Genomic DNA, 19,882 nt, shown 5'->3' with positions numbered 1-19,882 from the left:
TTTTTACTTTTTCTAAAATTTTTAGCTTTGGGACTGTCACAAAACCGGTTCCCCAATTCACTGTGGTACCTTCTTGTGAATAATTTTAAATTATATACATAGCTTTTATGTATAGAATACTCTAAAGGCATTAAATTAGGCAATGGACATATATGTCTCGAATTCGCATGGGAATTCTAATTCATTGATTTCAATAATAAAATTATAAATTTTTGTCATCATCTAATATTGAAATGCTTATTTGTAAAGTTCATTATTAAGAATAAATATATGGAATATAATATAGACATTAGAAAACATGGAATTTTACTCAATAAAATTACCATAATTTATTCATTATTCTTTGAGTTAATAAAGTTTTCATCATATTTTCAAAACTTCATAATTAGCACATAAAGAAGCATGAATTTTCAATAAAATACTATCATCATTATCATGGATATCAATACACTGAATATCACAACTCAATTAGTTTAGATGTTGCATAAAATATTTTATATAAAGCCGACGGAATGGTGTATGCATAATTCGGAAATTAATATTTTTCTTCATTTCATGCGTTCTAAACTTTGGTTACTTGATCAAAGTTGAGGAGTTTCACTTTAATCTAGTTATAAAAAGAAAACCTGATAGAGTTGTAAAAGTTATGTTAGGGCACCATATTTTATTATAACTATAATTATAAAAACAATAAAATAATATTTTTACACTTCAGGCCTTTATTTCTAAGAAATTTAATTTAAATCTTAAATTTCTACCTTTAGGCTGTCGTTCTAAAATGTGTGATAAAGTCATGAAGAAATAAATATGAATAGTTGATTACTAATCAAAATAGTAAATAACTTGAAAATTAATCTATTTTCCCATTTAATCATATTTACTTAGTCTTACAAATATAATAAAAGATTTTTGAAGTTTATGACTGAAAAAAACATATTTCAGACAAAACAACATTTTGAAGTTATACATATATTAATACATATATTAAAATTATTTATTTATGTATATTCTGTTAATGCATAATCAAATAGAACAAATAAGGTAACAAAACAGTTGTGCCATTTTAAATCAGAAATAAATGTTACTTTATAATTACTAGTTTAAGAAGAGATTCTAAACCTAGCAAAATTTAAGTTTCTGGGACTTCCTAGCTAGAAAAGATTATCAAAATTTAAATTTATTTTTACCCAAGTAAATAATCTATGCTAGAAATCCATCTTTTTCGAAACGGTTATTTATTTCTTGAAGTATTTGATTTCAACCGAAAATCTTAAGAATATTGGGATATGATAATTTTCAAGTTTATAACTACAAATCGTTACGCAAGATAATCAAATTCTGCGTAAAATCTCCCCAAAATTAGCATGATATTTGAGTATAGATCTATAAAGGAAAATAACTTATTTTCATTTTAATATATAATTTTCATTTAAGTGTTACGCAATTAGAAAATGGTGAAAATGCATCATATATTTCATTCTAAATAATTTTTAAAATGTATCATTGACAGTAAATGAATAAACGAAAAGTGTCTAAATGTTCAATTATGCCTATAAAATTGTAATATAAATTGATTTAAATGAATTTCAAAAGTATTTAGATAGAGCTACTAAAAGTAACGCGAATAGCATAATTGTGAAGTAGTTCTTGCCATCTGAATGAAGTGAATTTCCAGTTCTATTTTAAGAAAGACCTAGTGTTATTTCAAGATGCAATGTTAAACTAAATTAAAATTATTGATACACTATTTTAATGACTGAAAAACTTATTTCATCTTCCGATGTTTTTTTTATTTAAATGAATTACTCCGAATAGATAAATAACTACGAGTATGTTTATGCAGATATTAAAAAAAATCATGAATCTCACTATTCTACATAATATTAAAACATTTGTACATAACATCAATGGCGCAAGCAATCGATTCGATAGAACGTATTAGAAATTCGTCTGTACTGAAAAACATTAATATGTACTCTTTTTTTGTGTGTTTTTTTTATTTAGTGATTCTAATAATATTGAGGAATTATTGAAAGTACGGAACTGCATTCTGTATACGCATTTGGTCATCTGATCCTTATGCCAATATGTATTTTGAATTATCTTTTGAAGAGAATTTAAGTTTTTAAGTAATAATTTTTGTGATTTTCACTCAAATCAACCGCAGATCTTAACAAATGTCTAAAACGGAAAGAGGAGAGTCATTCTTTTCTTTGTTATAGTATTTATATATTTAAGCCTGCTTATAAAAATAAAATATATTTAACATGCATTCAGCTTGAAATTGTGTATTGGGAATTATTCTAAATCATTATTATGTTCAATTCGACTAACGGAATAAACTGACACATTCTGTATTTTAAATTCACAATATCTTATGAATCAAATGCTACAGGTTGCTTTTATCAGAGGTTTTTTGCTCAATTTCTACTTGTCAATATTATATATATATATATATATATATATATATACACATCAGGGAATGCACTTACTTGCATTTTTAAGCAAGAAAATCAAGAAGTAGCAATAAAAATTAGCAAAGATTTTGTTACTTTGCATTGGCTGTGAAAATTCTTGATCCATATTGCCCAATCAATAATGTACAGAAGTATTATTTTTAACAGGTACAGTCCATTCAAGAATTCAAAATGCCATTCAATTTCAATATATGATCTGAACCTGAGCTTTTAAATTGAATGTTCCGTTGTCAGCAGTTCAAAGCTACAATTATATTCTGATATTTTATAATAAAAAAAAATACAATTCGGATTTTTATGAGCTTTGTATAACTATATTTTTATAAATATTATAAATTTTAAGCAAATATATCTTCATTTATATTAAAGCAAAAGAAATCAATATAAGGTTTATCTGTAAAATAGCTTTCTCTTCCACGAAACATTTATTGAAATAAAAAAGGCATTAGAAAGCTATTCCAACTTATACATTAAGTTATATATTTTTCTTTCCCTCGCAGTGCTCAAAAATGAAACAAGAATTTTGTTGCATTTTGAAATTTAAGAACAAATGAAAGCCTGTGTTTACAATATTGTAAAAAATGCAGGTATTCTGTCTTTCAACTCTTATTCTTTAAAAAAATTGTTCCAGTAATAAGATGAATAATTTCATAAATGCTGAGAAAAGATAGAAGAAAAGATCAGGAAAATAGTGCAAATATATGAAATTTAACTTCTTAAACTGTTGGACTAATCGCTTATAAAAGAGACAAAATATATTTAGTTTTGGAGGAGTATAGAATTTTACTTTGAAATCTACATTATTTGTATTACATCCACGTCATTGCGTAATATTTTATATATATATATATATATATATATATATATATCTTCCTTTCCAAATTTCTCTTTGTATTTTTAGAACGCAATACATTTTTCGTACATAGTAGTATGGCATTTTACATTGAAACCTACGTCATTTCCATTACATTAAATGTAACATTTTTTTTTATATCTTCCTTCTTAGAATTTCAAAATTTCATTTTTAATTTTTAGAACGCAATACATTTTTCTACTTCTACTTAATTATGCACATAGATTATATTTCGTTTTTCATACAATCTTAGTAAAAGAAATTTGACTTACTTGCATTTTTTAATAATTAGCAATTCTCAAAAAGTAAAGAATTATCTACAGTTTAAAGAAACAAAATATAGTATTCAAAAAAATTCTTAAAATTTTCCTCATATAACTTTGAAGCTCTCATAAAGATGATTAAAAAAACCTAAGATTCCTTAGCATAAAAATGAAACTGGATGATTGTCTATCTGCAGTTACAATGAATTATTCTTTATTATTTTCTAACTTTTAGACGCAATTTATTCTTTGGTTTAATAGTGGCTAAAGGTTAACAAGTAATATGAGTATTTGATATTCTGCTGGAAATAATGCAGAATTATATTTATATAAAAAATAATTAATTAGGTTGGGCGACAAAAAAACCCCTAAACATTGAATATTACGATATATTTGAAAACTATTAATTAGAGAGCTACTTCCTACAATTCAACTTGTGTATAAAACAACACTGTGAATAATAAATTAGCTGAAAAAAGTTGTGTGCTTAATAAACCTGATACTGCACAGAGTTTTTAAAATATTGAAAGCAATATTTATTTTTCTGATACTACATTTCACATATTAAACCATACTGAAGGAAGCTTTAAAGAGAAAAATTCTGAATAAGCAAAAGAAGTACTGTTTTATACTATTACAATATTACGCTCTTTTTTTACCAAAAAATGTAAAACTTGTGCAATGCAGTTACATTATATCAAAGAAGTTTTCTTGCACACCAGACTTCACAACTATCAGCAAATAAGGCTTCAAAACTATTTATATTCGAGAGATAAGTATACGACTCTGTTGCTGAATAGGCTAAATGAACGTATTTGAATAGATGCCAAGAGTGTTCTAGTGAATTTAAACTATTATTTCAATTTCAAAGTAGAGTCTGGGTGCCGAAAAAAGAATAAAATAGGAAGTATACTATACATAAGCATCTATTAAATTTTTCGAATCCTTAAAACTCTTTTTGAAACATTAAACTAACTACACAAGAATAATTTGAAGTATAATAGTTGACGTTAGACTTCGCAATTTTCAAAGAAAAGCTTAAAAATGTTTCCTGAAACATGTTTTGAAAAATGGTTTGATTGTGATGATCTATAATTCATCAATCACGAGTCTAAGAGCTTTCTTCAATAACAAATTTAAGAGAAAAGTTGTCTTTTATTCGCAGAAGATGCACTTTTGGAAAAGTTTAGCTTAACCCTCTGAGAAAGCTGACAAAAATGTTTTCATCAAATTGTCGAAATACCAGTAGTTGTTACTTCACATACACAGCGACTTTTACGATTGGAACAATTTCATTCTCTGTATCTTTAATGTATGGAATAAATTGTTCAGATGAAGTGAAATAAATTCATTTCTGAAACTATAATATTTTACGAATAAAGCTGAATGAAATTCTCTTTATTTTGTCGTATATGAAGTGTATTTTATTCTTGCTGTATGTTAAAAAATAAGCCTCCGAGTCTGTGATAGATTTCCATTTTTCAGACATCGCTGCTTCGAGTGGTATTATTTTCAAATAACGTCTTTCATTCAGTGAACATGATAACTCAAAAATGAAGTGAGTTATCAAAATGTATTGGGTGTTTGGTCTTTAAATCGAAATTACAAAGTGTTGCTGAATTTTGAAGGAAATATCTTAAAGTGAAATTTCTCGGTATACCTATATTTCCGTGATAACACGCATGCATTCTAAGCTAGATATTCTTTTATTGTGTTGCTCTAAAGATTGCAAATCTGTTCTAACCTTACGACTGTATCCATCCAAAAGTTTCTCGAACGTATATCTATCTATTCCTGTCGTGGTAAAAGCGAAAACTCAAAAAAACATCAAATTAGAGATATGGAATTTAGTATCTTTACAAATCAATATTGTTAATCAATTTTTAATACTTTAAGTCAAGTGCACCAAAATCTATTAGTATATTTTCTTCTTATGAAATACGGCCACAATAATTTAAAAACTAAAGAAACTAATTAATAGAAGTAACTAATTAATCAAAATGGGAGATCGCTATAACTTATTGGAACTAACTATTAACAAGGAAGAGTAATGATTAAGCATTATATATATTTAATTATCTTCAATATATTGCAAAGATAAATATGTAGCGTATATTTACATATATAAGTGAACGTGATAATGCAGGATTCGCTGTGAAGATAAGATGAAGCTAACAGAAGTAAAAAAGGTTTAACATGTCCTTCTGTCATAACAGAAAATTACATACAATAGTATTGTAATGGTAATGACAGAAATTTTTAATAAATAATTTTTTTATAAATAAAATTTTTTATCAAATTTAATGTAAAACTGTGTTGCTTCAGAAACAATCTTATTTCCTTATCAAAGAATTCAGTTTTTTTCTCAAGACGTTTTATTTATCTTTTACATATATAAACCAAAAGACAAGGGGCCATAAGTAAAATAAGTATGTGAAAAATAAATATTCATTTAAAAAATGAAGAAAACTAATTTTAGTCTATTATTAAATTTGAAAAGTACTTGAATTTCTTTATTCTTGTGCATTAAATCGTTTGGAAACTTAATACTTTGATCTTAAGAGTGTTTTAAATTAATCTTATGAATAACAAAAATAAAACCAAAACATTAAAGGATGGGATAGCATAAGATAATTTCTAAAGAAATAGCAGTAAGAAGAGTTAAAAATAAGAATAAAGTATAAATCTGAAATCTTCTTTCCACTCTGACATTTCGAGTGCAGTCTGTGGGATTTATAGCTAATAAAGAAGCAAGCATTCATGCTGCAGGCACTCAGACTCATAGAAATATTTTTCTTTATTCCACTTTTACAGTTTCCTATCCAACACATTCATTGATGTTCCATGTGAATGATTATTGCCCCAAGTCATAATGCATTAGCCTTCATAGCTCTGAATTTCCTAGAAAGATAATCGAATATACTTTGTTCAAAGTAACGGCATACCGAATTTTTAAAGTTATTTATTGAACTAAGTTTTCGGGTAATGATTACAAAATTTCAACGGAATTTGTTGATTTGAATATGTGAGGCAAAAAGAAACTTATCTTTGCATACGGAAAATGAATTCGATTAAAAGCACTTAGAGTTTGATATCTACTGCAGTCTTAGACAATTGCAGAATTGATTTAACATCAAATTTATTAAATGACAATAAAGACTGTAAGAATCTAACAAAATATATAAAAGAAAGGAAGACTAGTAAAGCAAAATGTTTAGATTTTTGACCGTTAATTTCTTTTTAAATGATTTCGAAAATTAGTTCATATTTAGTGAAGTTTCGTAATATTTGCACATAGTTTGTTTTCCATACACTTTAACAGATATATTTTTAAAACACCTAAAGTATAATATAATTTGAGATTATTTCAATAATATATATATATATATATATATATATATATATATATATATATATATATATATATATATATATATATATATATATATATATATATATATATATATATATATATTAGGTTAACTAACATTATATAATTCAATAGTGACATTCGCATTTTTTATTTTCAATTAAAAATAAAGATAAAAATTTCTTTATGGTGACTTTTTACCTTGTTCAGATAATAAAAACAGAATTAAATAAATGTTAATTTTGTACATATGAAAGGACTCATTTTCGTTCTCTAAAAAATATTTGGTACTTATTTATAGCCTATTTAATATTATTATAATTAAATAAAGAATTTCTGTTTACTTTTAAAAGTAGAGCAGTAAAAATCATTTAGCAGGAACTTTCATTTTATAAACGCTAGATTTTAATTACTATTTATAACTTTGATAATTTCTTCTTTATAGACCGCTATTTATTAATTTTGTTATTTCTCATAGATAGTCATCACAGTCATTTTTATACGATATAAAATATAACTTACTAACGCATTTTTCACCATGAAAACCGCAGTTTGGTTCATCACTTGGTGGAAAACCAGCAACCCAATCTATGCTCGACGTAAACTGAAGTACCTAAAAATAAAGGGGGAAATCATTAGAAATAAAGTTTTTGACTGAAAAATTGAAGAAAAGAAAATATATTTCTTTATATTCTCTAATATTGTTGGGAACTATAATTTTTCTTTCTTGCAATGATACAATCATTGCTGAAAATAGATATTTAGAAATATTCCTAATAGATGTTGAATATATGCCGGTTTAATGATGTCAAGTTTAACAGCAAAGCTGGTGACGAATTCGGCGACAAAAATGAGAGTTCTGATAAGTACAAGAATTGTGACAATATCTCAATAACAACTGATGAGAGGAAGAGGTCCTTCTAGAAATTTCCTTTCCCTTACTGTAGTCTTTAAAAAGCTGGGGAAAGAATTCGTTTTTTTAGTGTTACAGATAAAATGTGCTCTTTAACTACACTCTGAAAATCAACACTCAATTGCTGTTATTTAATAACAATTTGATGCCTTTATGTTTATGGTAGATTTATGAAAGTACTTACTCTTAAAAAATCTTATTTATTTTGTTTGACGATAGTAACGCATTAAGACTTTTCTAAAAATGTATAAGAGTATTTAGATTAAAAAAACATCTTCTTCAGAGATTTATACAAAGGAAAAAATTGATAAGAACTCTAGATTTTATTAGTGTTACCCTAAATTCTATATTTGATTAAATTCAGCATCATTTTATAAAATGACTTATGATTAGAAAGTAAATTTTTTATTATAGTTATTCAGGGTATGTGACAACGTTCGGGGTGTATTTTTTGCAAAAAACGTTCGAATATAGTTGCATTATTTAATACTTGGATAAAATAAGATTTAAAAAAAACATCTATAAAACCAAAATATACCAGCTAAGGGGCAAAAGTTTTTTTTTTAATTGGTTTTTTTTTTTTTTTTTTTTTTTTTTTTGGCTAAAAAGCAAAAATTTTTTAGTTAAGAAATTTATTAAATTTTTGCTTAAAATCTTGCAGATCACTTAAGAAATATATTATTTAGTTCCTGAACTAAAAAAATAAACTGTATTTCTAACCATTTTTTAAATATTGGGGTACAGCTGTTAAATAACACATGAAATAACATATGTGAAACACTAAAACTAAAATAAAATATTTCTAAAAGGATGGATTTTTTATTAACTTGTAAAGGAACGGTAGAGTATATTGACACATTATTATACCATATTTGAATAAAATTTGCATTAGATTTTTATTTATGAATTTTTTTAATAAGAAAATTCCATCGTATATTACATTTGAGAAAATGGCACTTAAATATGTATGAATACAAATATAGATATCAATATAACTTTCCAAAAGATAAGCTTAGAAACAAATTCTGAAGGTTTTATAAAGAAACCTGCTCAACTTTTTGAATAATAAGTAGAACAATTTTATAATTTCGCAAAACAAATGCATTTTTAATGTAATTACCTACCTTAAATACATTAATTAAAATACAAAAAATATCTCAAAAAACTTACAGGAACTGCGGATCGATTTTCATGCAGCTGAAACACTCCAACAGGATAAAGACCATATTCTCCATTGACACCAGGAACAGGTTTTCTTGCGATCAAAGTGTAATTGCCTTCAGCGTCACCATTTTCATCCATGTATACCATATAGCCCATGGCACCTGCAAAATAAATATGTTTGTTAATGATTTTGGAATTGGGAAAGGGCACTCCGCGTGTGCCTGAAACTGGTTATACTTTTGATTCTTATTGCATGTTATACTTTCCACTTTTTCAGTGAATCCAATAATATTCTCTCATTTAGATAGCCTGGTTGGTATAGCGTCGGATTTGCGTCCCTTAGGTTGCGAGTTCGAACCCCGCCGGCCGAAGATTCCCCGCGTGCTTGGTGTCTGACGTGCTTTAAATCTGTCGTGGTCACAAAGTCCTCCATGTCGAGAGTAATACACTGGGGGTACTATATCAGGGGTGATCGTTCTCTGATTCAGGTCTAAATTACGATCTGTGGTTGAGTGAATGAAATGCGTGAAGTCCGCCCTGTAAAAAGGGTTATGACGTGTGTGTAGCTAAGTCGTTCTCTTGGCCCTAGTTGGCGCTACTATAGAAACAAGAGGCACTCCCCCCAGGCTTATATCCACTGTCTTCGAACAGCGAGCTTGCCCATGGCAAGTGTCATAAGAAACAACAACAACATATTCTCTCATTGAATATTTGAAAGAAGTAGCTCGTACACGTATATGAAATCTTTCATTTGAAGCTAACATTTGATACTTGTTTTTAAGATATTGATATGCATAATTTTACATCATGAATTTTGAAACACTCCTCTAATAAGTAATGGTTGCATATTTTAAATTGTTGTTTAATTCTTCTGATTAAAGAAGACGACATTTAATGTTAATTGAGAGTTTAGCGCAATTAAAATTCCATATCGAAAATCTTGATGTTTTGATAATTGGAGCTTCTGTGATTCGGAAATTATACCTGGAATTTTCTTCTTGAAACGATCCATTATTTGCAAAACATGTTTAAAATAAGCTTTGAAGTGGAGTGACAACAATTGCAAAATTTGAGAACTAAAGAATATGTAGAATGTTTGATATATTTTAATAACTCATGCATTTAAAATCTAAATATTTATGGAATAAGAAATTTATATTCCTATCTTCTAAGGAAAATGAGACAATGTACTTGATTGTTTATATATATTATTGAATGTCTTAATACGTTGATTGCCGTGCTGAATTTATTGCCATGCAATTGATATGGCCATCGGGAATTCACGTGGTAGTCAAGGTGTAAATATTAAGATGATTTTATCAAGCATAAGTGTGGTGATTAACATCTAAATGTAATGTTTTCATGTTTTTGTAAATGCCTTCAATATTTCACTAATTTTCAAAAGTGTAAATATATGTAAAACGAAATGGTGATCATTCTTTCAAAATATTTATACTTGCATAATTATAATGCATTTTAGTATTTATGCATTTTTACTTTCGCTTTTTCAATTATAAATGTCTGTTTGCACAGTTGCTTACAAAACGGTATAGCTGGCATTTTTAGGTAGATTCATCGTATGCCCCTAAAAGTAGTAAGACTCTTACAGATTTGGATTTATATACTAAATAATTTGCAAGAAATATTAATGGTATTTGATTTTGCCCACAACAGTAGTAGCGATATTCATACCGAAATGATTCCTTTATATTCATTGTCAAATTTTATACATTATTTATTTAATACCTGTAGAAACGTTGCAGTCCATTTGGAAACTGCCTGTATAACCGAAGCTAACTAATTCGCTTGATTTATTTCAGTTCCTAAATGTTTATTGAAACGAGATCACTTAAGAACTAAAGGAAATTTCAAAGCAGCTCTTTAGCCCCTCTATGCAACACTTTTATTTATATTTTCAACACGTTTTCATTATTTGTATAACTTTGCAATAAAAAAAATTATATTTTTACTCGAAATTAGAACAGGAAGTATTTTACAATACTGAGCAACAAATAATCAAACGCAGAAAATAGCAGTAAAAACACTTTAGCCAATAAAGTATAATAAACAGTTAAATATTAAAAATAATAAAAGCTTTTTTTTAAATTCAAAACATTTAAAATAAATAATAAGCTTACAAAAAATTTGGACTGATTGGAAAGCAGATTTAATGCAATTTTAATTGAATATATGCTAAAAATAACCATAAATGAAACAGAAGTAAATCATTTAAAAAATATCAAATAATCCCAAATCAACATTCAAATAAAATAAAGCACCAAACGATAAATCGACAAAAAAAAAAAAAAAAATCAAATCAATTTCAAGTTCTTATAAATTCTCCTGGAAATCTCAAAGAAATTGTTAAATTTGCTATAAATTAACATATTCGTAATTAATTTCTTACACCAGTTTCAATCCAAATGTATAATAGACTGTTCTTTTCTCCGAGTGAGAACTAAAAGAGATAATAGGAGTAAAAAAATTTTCTTTCAGAGCTTCGTTAATCGATGAATTCATTACGTTACTTTTATCTTTTCTTGTTACTGAAACTTTGGCTTGAAAATTGTACCACAACTCCTATCAATCATGACATTGTGAGCGAAAAAGTTTCCTTCATTTTGCTTGCAAAATGGATGTCTCTCATTGATTTGTGACTCTCATGCATAAAAGCGTTTGGACAATAGCTTTAAAGCTAAAGAATGGATATTTTTGAACAATTTTACAAGTAAAATGTCTTAGAAAATATAAGGTACTTCAACAACAGCGATTTTATAGAGAAAGTAGGCGATTGCATCGGGAATAGAAGAAAATCGGAAACTTTATTACCAGAGTTTGTGAATGATTTTTACTGCAATTTTTTAGAAGGACTTCTTTCCAATCTTTTTGCTGACAAAATTGAACTTGACCAACAACAATTAATTTACAGGTGGTTATCAAAATTATGGAAACACCTGTGAGTAAAAGTGACATTTTTGAACCCGTTTCGTAAGCATTAAATTATAATAATGGTCACAAACATTTTAATAAATAGCAATGTATATATTATGGTAGTATACGTTAGCTTTTTTGAAGTTCTGTAATTCTTGGATTTTCTTCAAAAGCGTAAAATGTCAGACCTCTCAGATTTTCAAAGAGGCCGAATTGTAGGAGTAGTACTGTAGCTAGAGCAAGTGTGACCGAAACACCTTCACTTTTAGGCGTTTCTAGAGGTAAAGTCATGACAGCATACACACAGCGCAGCAAGATAAGCTTGGCAAAGCAAAATAGTATGCGGAAAGAAAAGCTCAATGAACCGATGGGTATTGAAGCGGATTATAATGACTAAAAAGCGAACAACTGAAGCAAAAGTAATTACAGAGCTCAATACCCGACTGAATTCTTCAGCCTCAGTGATTACAGTTAAAAGGCACCGTCATAAACAGATTTATGGCAGAGCAGCAATTCCCAAGCCACTTGTCAGATATTTTAATCGTAAACGTCATCTACAGTGGGGCATACTCATAAAACCTGGTCAATTGATAAGTGGATAAAAGTAATATGGTTTGACGAATCGTGTTTCACACGTTTTCCTACAACAGGAAGAATGACGTTTGGAGGACACCTGCAAAAGCATATGACAGTGATATTTTCTTTCCAAATGTCAAGCACGGAGATGGATTTGTTATAGTATGGACAACCGTGTTGTGGTTTTCTGCTGGGCTGATCGTAACCCTGAAAGGAAATATCACTGGGAGAAGTATAGAGAAATTTCAGCTGTCCAGGTTCATCCTATGATGCAAACTTTGTTTCCTGCAAGAGATGGGATTTTCCAGGATGATAATGCACCAATTCCTGCAGTGAGACTTGTCCATTCATGGTTTGATGAACACGGAGATGAAGTTAAACATCTGAATTGGCCCGTACAATCACCCGACCTCAATGTAATTGAACAGTTATGGTCTGCTTTAGAGCGTTCAATACGGAATTGATATCCACCACCGGTATCTCTCTTAGAACTTTCACAATATCTCTAGAAAAAATGGTACAATATTCCTCTAAACACTATGCAACACTTATATGAATTGATTCCTAGGCTAGTCTAAGATGTATTACATACCAAAGGCGGTGCTACACCATACTAATAAAGGGATTTTTTTTATATATATCTAAGTTGTTTCTGTTATTTTTATAACCACCTATATTTGTATGGATAGCGATTGAGCACTTTTTTTTTTAGTTTGTTAAAACAAAGAAATTCAAAACTTTGGAAATTCTAAATTATTATTTAGTGTAACTTGCTTTCATATCTAATATTTCGCTTAAAACATGTTATTAAATTTAGAGGAGAGATCAAGCGAAAATCATCATGCATATCACTATTTTTAATTAATGCATTAATGCAGTTTGAATTAATATGATATTTCTTGAATTTGTCAAATATTATATTCCATCTGGCTTATTCTATATCAAACTTATGTTAACATTATTTATCACCATAAATTTATAAATACAGAATCTGTTTTTTCGTTGTTGAATTTATTCATATTTTAAGGTATTTATGTAAAAAAAAATATTTAATTTCCAAATTTACGTTTACTATATGAAATATTACTATGGTAAATCTATTTTTTTCCATCAAATATGAAAAATATCGAATACTTTTTATGAAAACCTTAAACCTACATTTTTCTATGGAAAGTAAGAAGCATATTTGTTTTTCCGGGATGGAAGTAAGGAAATGCATCATTTATTCCTCCGTCAATGACGTTATTATCATTCAATATATGAAAAAGGATATTTTATATCAAAGAAAAATGAATACTGTTTGACATAAAATTCTGATAATCCAGAAAATTTTAGTAAAATAAACGATATATTTCTGGTAATTTAATGACGAAATATTTATCCTTATGTAATGGCATGTGCATATAGGAAAATAAAAACATATATTATTATTACGATAACCGAAGAATATATTTTCATTTTATATTTGAAATAACATTTGACAAGAAATGAAATATGGGTCGTTAGAATATATAAATAATGGAAAAGTTTTAAATCTGTCGACTTATATAACTTGAAGAAATAATTTATCCAAATTTTATGCCGCAAATAAATTCAAGTGAATAATTTCAGCTTAGAAACCGATTTTTTTTTGTAAATTTTATATTGCTTTTGATTTTATTTTACTTACATTTAATAGCAGAGTATTTACCCCAATTATTAATTCATTTCCTTATACTTCTTTTACACTTACTTGCTTATGGAGTTTTCCCAAAATTTCAGTAAAATAAATATACTGAATTCGCAATTCGCTCATTAAATTGATTATATACTTTGGAATAGAGTACTAGTGGCATATGAAGAGAAGTAGAATATTTGGTTAGAAATTATTGAAATGTGATAACTTAAATCTTCTAATAGGAATATTCTGGACGATATGTTATGTCAGTTTAGAAATCAAGATGGCATCAAAACTTTAAGAATGCTAGAAAAACATCTGAAACTAGCCAATCAGGTCCTATTCTAAAAAAATACATTTGCTTTTACAGATCAAATTTTAAAAATCACGCGTATTCTCTCAATTTGAAGAACATAGTCCTCGCTTATCGTCCAATTCTTCCGTCTTTAATGATAGTAATTTTCTTTTTCGATGGTGATTGGTAACAACAACTTTTTATTACTTTTCGAGTGCTAAAAGAATGACTTTCTTCCTAACTATTATGAGTCAACTGTTTAACTTCTGGCATATTATCTCTGCGGAAGTTAAACAGTCTATTATTTTCTTATAAGGAAATCAAAAATGTCCTATACTTGATGTGATTTAATTTAATTTCTTTTTCATTTACGATGAAATTTAAAAACTCCGTAGCAAGTCTCCTGCAAATATAGAATTAATGTAATAATGTCTTGTAGCAAATAAAAACAAAGTCACATATTAACTAATTCATCCATCAAAATTTTCTGTCCATTCCAATGTACCAAATTCTGAAGCTTCAAGTTAAGTCACAAGATCCAAATTCCAAATCCTTATTTCTTCATCCATAACTTACACTAACAATATTTTCCCAACAATTTCAATCAATATGCAATTCCCAAAGATTTTCAATATTTTCCAATATTTCTTTAACTTCAAATGAATAGCTTTTTCCCACACTTGTTTAATTAACAATGAGCACGGAAATATGAAATGCGCTTGAGATAAATTATATCAGTGAGCTATATTCTAAAGAATAACTAAAAAACCATACATTTAAAGCAAATCTTAAACTGAAACGCATTCATAGACTCGATCAGTGTAATTTTTTTCAGAATTTTCTTTTGCTTCGTATTGCTTTATTTAAAATGCTAGCGAAAATGTATGAGAAGTAGACATACTTTGAAACACCTCGGAAATACATTTCACATATATGTACTAGACTCAGCAATGCGAAGTAAAGAATAAACGATTGATATCTCAAACATTTTCTAGGCACTTTCTAAAACGGCAGAAGCCAAAATTAAAAAGCATCAAATACTTACGCTCATCACTTTTCTAATAACGAAAAAAAAAAGTCTAAGATGGGAACTTTGATGCTAACTTTAGAAGGAAATTTTTTCACTTATTATATGTGTATGTATACCACTGGATGCTCAAAAATAGTTTCAATTTAATATAAATAATAATAATAACAACTTATTTAAAAATTATTGAAAAATAAAAGCAGAATTAAGTTAATTGTAAGTAATAACACATAATTCCAAAGCTTAATTTTTACCATACAAACCAGCTTAATCGGGAACTAAAGCGTTGCCACCTACGAAATAGAAACTCTTCTTCGGGTTAAGTAAATGAAAAAAAAATTAATGTGCTGCAGTAAATAAATAAAACAGTATTTTTAATAAAATATTATTATGGTCAAAATTCAAATCAATAACTAATAAAGATCTTTAAAGACTGTTGCATTTCATTTCAACTTTCGAAGGCAGTAATGTAGTTAGTTTAAGTAAAACTACTGGTTTGAAGCAAAAACTTGAAACAAAATGATTGCTACAATGTTTATTCGATTAACAATTCATCGCAATCGATTCCACCTATACGCAGTTTTTGCTTCTCTACGTACAATTTGCCAATGTAAAATGTTAGTTTCTCCTTATTCTCGTAAAATGCTCACATTTTATTTACTATCTCATTTGTTGCTTTCGGTTCTTTTATGTCACTTTAAAAAAAACATCTTTCAAAAATTTTTCATCTCTGTCTTTTTATTTTCTTAACAAGTATTGATTTTTTTTTCTGTTTCATCTGAAATATTAATCATGTTTAAAGTCGCATTTTTCTAAGCATCTTTCCTTTTTTTCATATGTCGTATGCTAATGACATAATATCTCAGAATTTTAAATAAAAATTAAAAGCAAAAATATAGCCTAAACTACATGCATTTCTCAGAATAAACAAAAACGATTTTGGCTTTAATGAACTCAAACTAATCAAATTAAAGCTTTAAATTCATAAAATTTCAGAATATTCTTTCAGAGTCATTTTTAAATATCCACAAGGAGTGAACAAATTCCCGCTCCTTGCATTTGAATGCATATAAGAAATGTAAGTTTGAAGGTTTTTGCTCAATATCATCTTCAAAAAAATTTAAATCATGATAAAATTTATTGTACGAATAATAAGTTTTTTTAGAGTTCATAGAATTAAACCATCGAATTTTCCCTTAGGAATTCAAATTTTCTAATACAGTACACTCCTGAGTATACAGCTCACGACTATCCAAGCATTTTTGTTATCCGGCCTGTACTTCCACCACATTAAGCCGGATACTCGGGAGTGTACTGTATTAAACTATGATTATTTTTTTTTACTCGCAATTGAAAGGCTTCTTGATTGACAGCATAAGAATTAAGAAAACAAATAAATTTAACAATTGATGGTTGATAGGTTAAAAGAAGTCTTCCATATTATTTAGAAATGTTAAATGTAATTATTTAGGATTAAACAAAGGCACGACAGTGAAATGTATGCTTTTTTGGACTAAGAGATTTATTAAATTGAAATATACAGAGAAAAAAATAAATTTATTTAAAAAAAGAAATTTATATAATATTTCAAAAAAATTGCTGTTTAATTGAATATATTTATAATAATTATAAAATCAATTTTTTTGATAGGATTCTTATCCATTTAAATTTATTTCATTGTTTCAGGAAAGAAAACTGAAAGAGTAACGATAAAAAAACGTATCAGAAATACATTCTTAATTTCATCATGAAAAATGGCAATACTCTGATGATATTTTAAAGTACAGATGAAAAATGCAATGGTTTCATATTATGGTGATAATTTATCATTTCTGATTGAACACGTTGATTACGTTTTCGCTATCTAATGGCATAATTTCCATATTTTTGATCCAATTTATTCAATTCACATTTCTTACTTCCCACGAGTTTTCGAGGCAATATTGTATCGATTGATTTGATATTTTTTAAAAAAAATGATGGTATTTTATCTTTTGAAGAACTAGTATCTAATATGAAAAACGTCAGAAAGAAAATTGTTACTCATTTAATTAAGATGCCACAATATTGAAAGATGATCAAGTAGAAAGTATTAATCTTATTCAAATAATATTTTGGCATTTTTTTAATTGTATCATTTGAATGAACTTTTAATGGAATTAAGAGATAATTTTTTGATTTGAAAAACTGTCAATTTTTATACTTGATCTTCAAAGAAAAGATATTTATTTCAATCAAAATTATCCTGAAAAATTTGTGAATTGCTGTATTTTCTACACAACGAAATTAAATATTTTATATAAAAATAAATAAACAAAGTAATGACTTTTTTTACTAGATATAAAATAGTACGTTTCATTAGATAGGTACCACCCTAAAGTAATTTGTTATTCAGGACAAATATTTTTTTTGAAGTCTTAAGAATTATTTTTCCTAAAACTTTATTATATTTTTATGCATAAGGTCGTCTAAAAATTATAATTCATTTTAATTAGATTTTTTTTTAAAATAGCAATAGCCATTTTATGATGCGAACTCAATTTCTTCAAAATAAATTAGTTCACCTACATTAGACATTTTTTTTTTTCATTTTGTAAAAGCAGATATAATTTAGGCATAATGAATTTAAGCGAATCATCGTTTTCACAACATATCTCTAAATATAATTGGATAATTACATCATATTGTTCATAATCACAATTAAAAATTGTATGTATTTTCAAATTCAAAGACATGTTTTATAATCTTAACTAATTATTGCATTTACAATTTCAAAACTATTGAAAATAATTCGTACAATATAGCCACTTTTGTTCAGGAACTTCAAAAATACACAGCTTATCTAAACAATATATAGAATAACATTGAAATGAAATATTGAATCAACGTTCAAGGTTCTTTATATAAGGAACAAAGAAGATATTATCCTTCAGTTTATTTACGAATAAGAAAGTGAACATAAGCCTCATTTGCTAATAACAATTGTAAGTCCATAAATGCGAATGAAAATAAGAATAAGTAGTTTTAATTGATATTTCGCCAAATGTTTCGCATTATTTTAATGAATGATTCTATATATGAATAAAAAAATTTTATATTGTGAAGTGGGCGTAATATTTAATAAAGTACCAAAATTAAAAACAAATTATTAAAATTACCAATTTTATGTATTCATGTTTATTGAGAGCTGCCATTGAGAGGAGTTTTCATGTATAATATTTTATTTTGTTATCAAATTAAAAATTGGGAGCTTATTTTATAAGAACTCGTTTAACAAAACAAAAATAGTATTAACAGTGGAAAATAAATATAATGAGAACACCTCACTAAACATGATATATATGTACTCATATTTAAATATCATTAGTAAATCGATGACATATTTTCCTTGAGTCTAAGGATATTCAAAATGAAGAGAAAAATGTTTCAATTATTCTTTGACAAATTGTCATAAATGCTTTCATTTTAGGGACGAGAAAAATATCAAAATAATATAATTTATCTGTTTTTTAATTTTTAATCATAATTAAGGCATTCTTAAATTCGGTGATCTGCGGGTGAACATTCTAAATAATTAAGAATGGTCAATCAATATGTTGAACGATATATAGAACTAGCTTATTATTTGCACCATTTTATATGATATCTCACTTTATTGAATAAAAGTTATACAGCAATAAAAAGCAGAAATCCTTTAAAAGTTTGGTTTTTATAGGCAGCGAAAAATTTCTACTTACTGCATAAATTTCATAATTCCAAACGTAGTTTTTAAAATTATGATAGTCCTATTTTTATTGACCTTATTCAAAATACAATATTCTGACAGTGATCCGTAGTTCAAAGTTTGAGCAAATATCAACATGGAATTAAATAGTTCATCGCATAGGACGAGATTGAACGTAAAATTTTAAAGCTTTAGTTTTTAATAAAATTCATATAACTCTGAATGAAGTCTGCTTCTGGAAAACATTCAAAATTTTTAAAGTAATGGTTTTCAAATGCTTAAAAGTTTGCAACCGTATTTGAAAATTATGTGATGTATTCACATTGTATCTGAATAAATATATAACATGATTTCAATTAAAATTTGGCATACATTTTTATTCCAAAAAATATTTTTTTGTAATAAAGATAAGAATATTTTTCAATGGAAAATAGTAATCTATATACTTATAATAAAGCTCAATGTGTGTGTGTGTGTGTGTGTGTGTGTGTTGGCGCTCTACAGGCCAGGTCATTTGACATACAGCTATCAAATGTGGTACATGTATACCTTAGAGGTCGGGAATGTGCACCTGGGGTCCCTTTTTTTGAAATTTTTATTAGAATTTTAATTATTAATTAAAAACTAACTTT

At 27.1% G+C, this 19,882-nt stretch overlaps 1 protein-coding gene across 1 annotated transcript in view; it reads right to left on the bottom strand.

Annotated features, from left to right (window-relative positions):
- The window catches only part of LOC129966636 (guanylate cyclase 32E-like), a 332,599-nt gene that overhangs the window by 81,806 nt on the left and 230,911 nt on the right, over positions 1-19,882 (bottom strand). Inside the window, exons 6-7 of the mRNA XM_056081138.1 lie at positions 9,047-9,201; positions 7,486-7,576 (exon numbers count right to left, since the gene is read on the bottom strand). Of these exons, the coding sequence (XP_055937113.1) occupies positions 7,486-7,576; positions 9,047-9,201 (246 nt within the window). The remainder of the gene's footprint in view (positions 1-7,485; positions 7,577-9,046; positions 9,202-19,882) is intronic.

Source organism: Argiope bruennichi, chromosome 1, assembly GCF_947563725.1.
Source record: "Argiope bruennichi chromosome 1, qqArgBrue1.1, whole genome shotgun sequence".
Classification (NCBI taxonomy): domain Eukaryota; kingdom Metazoa; phylum Arthropoda; class Arachnida; order Araneae; family Araneidae; genus Argiope; species Argiope bruennichi.
This window is presented reverse-complemented; position numbering and strand designations above follow the sequence as displayed.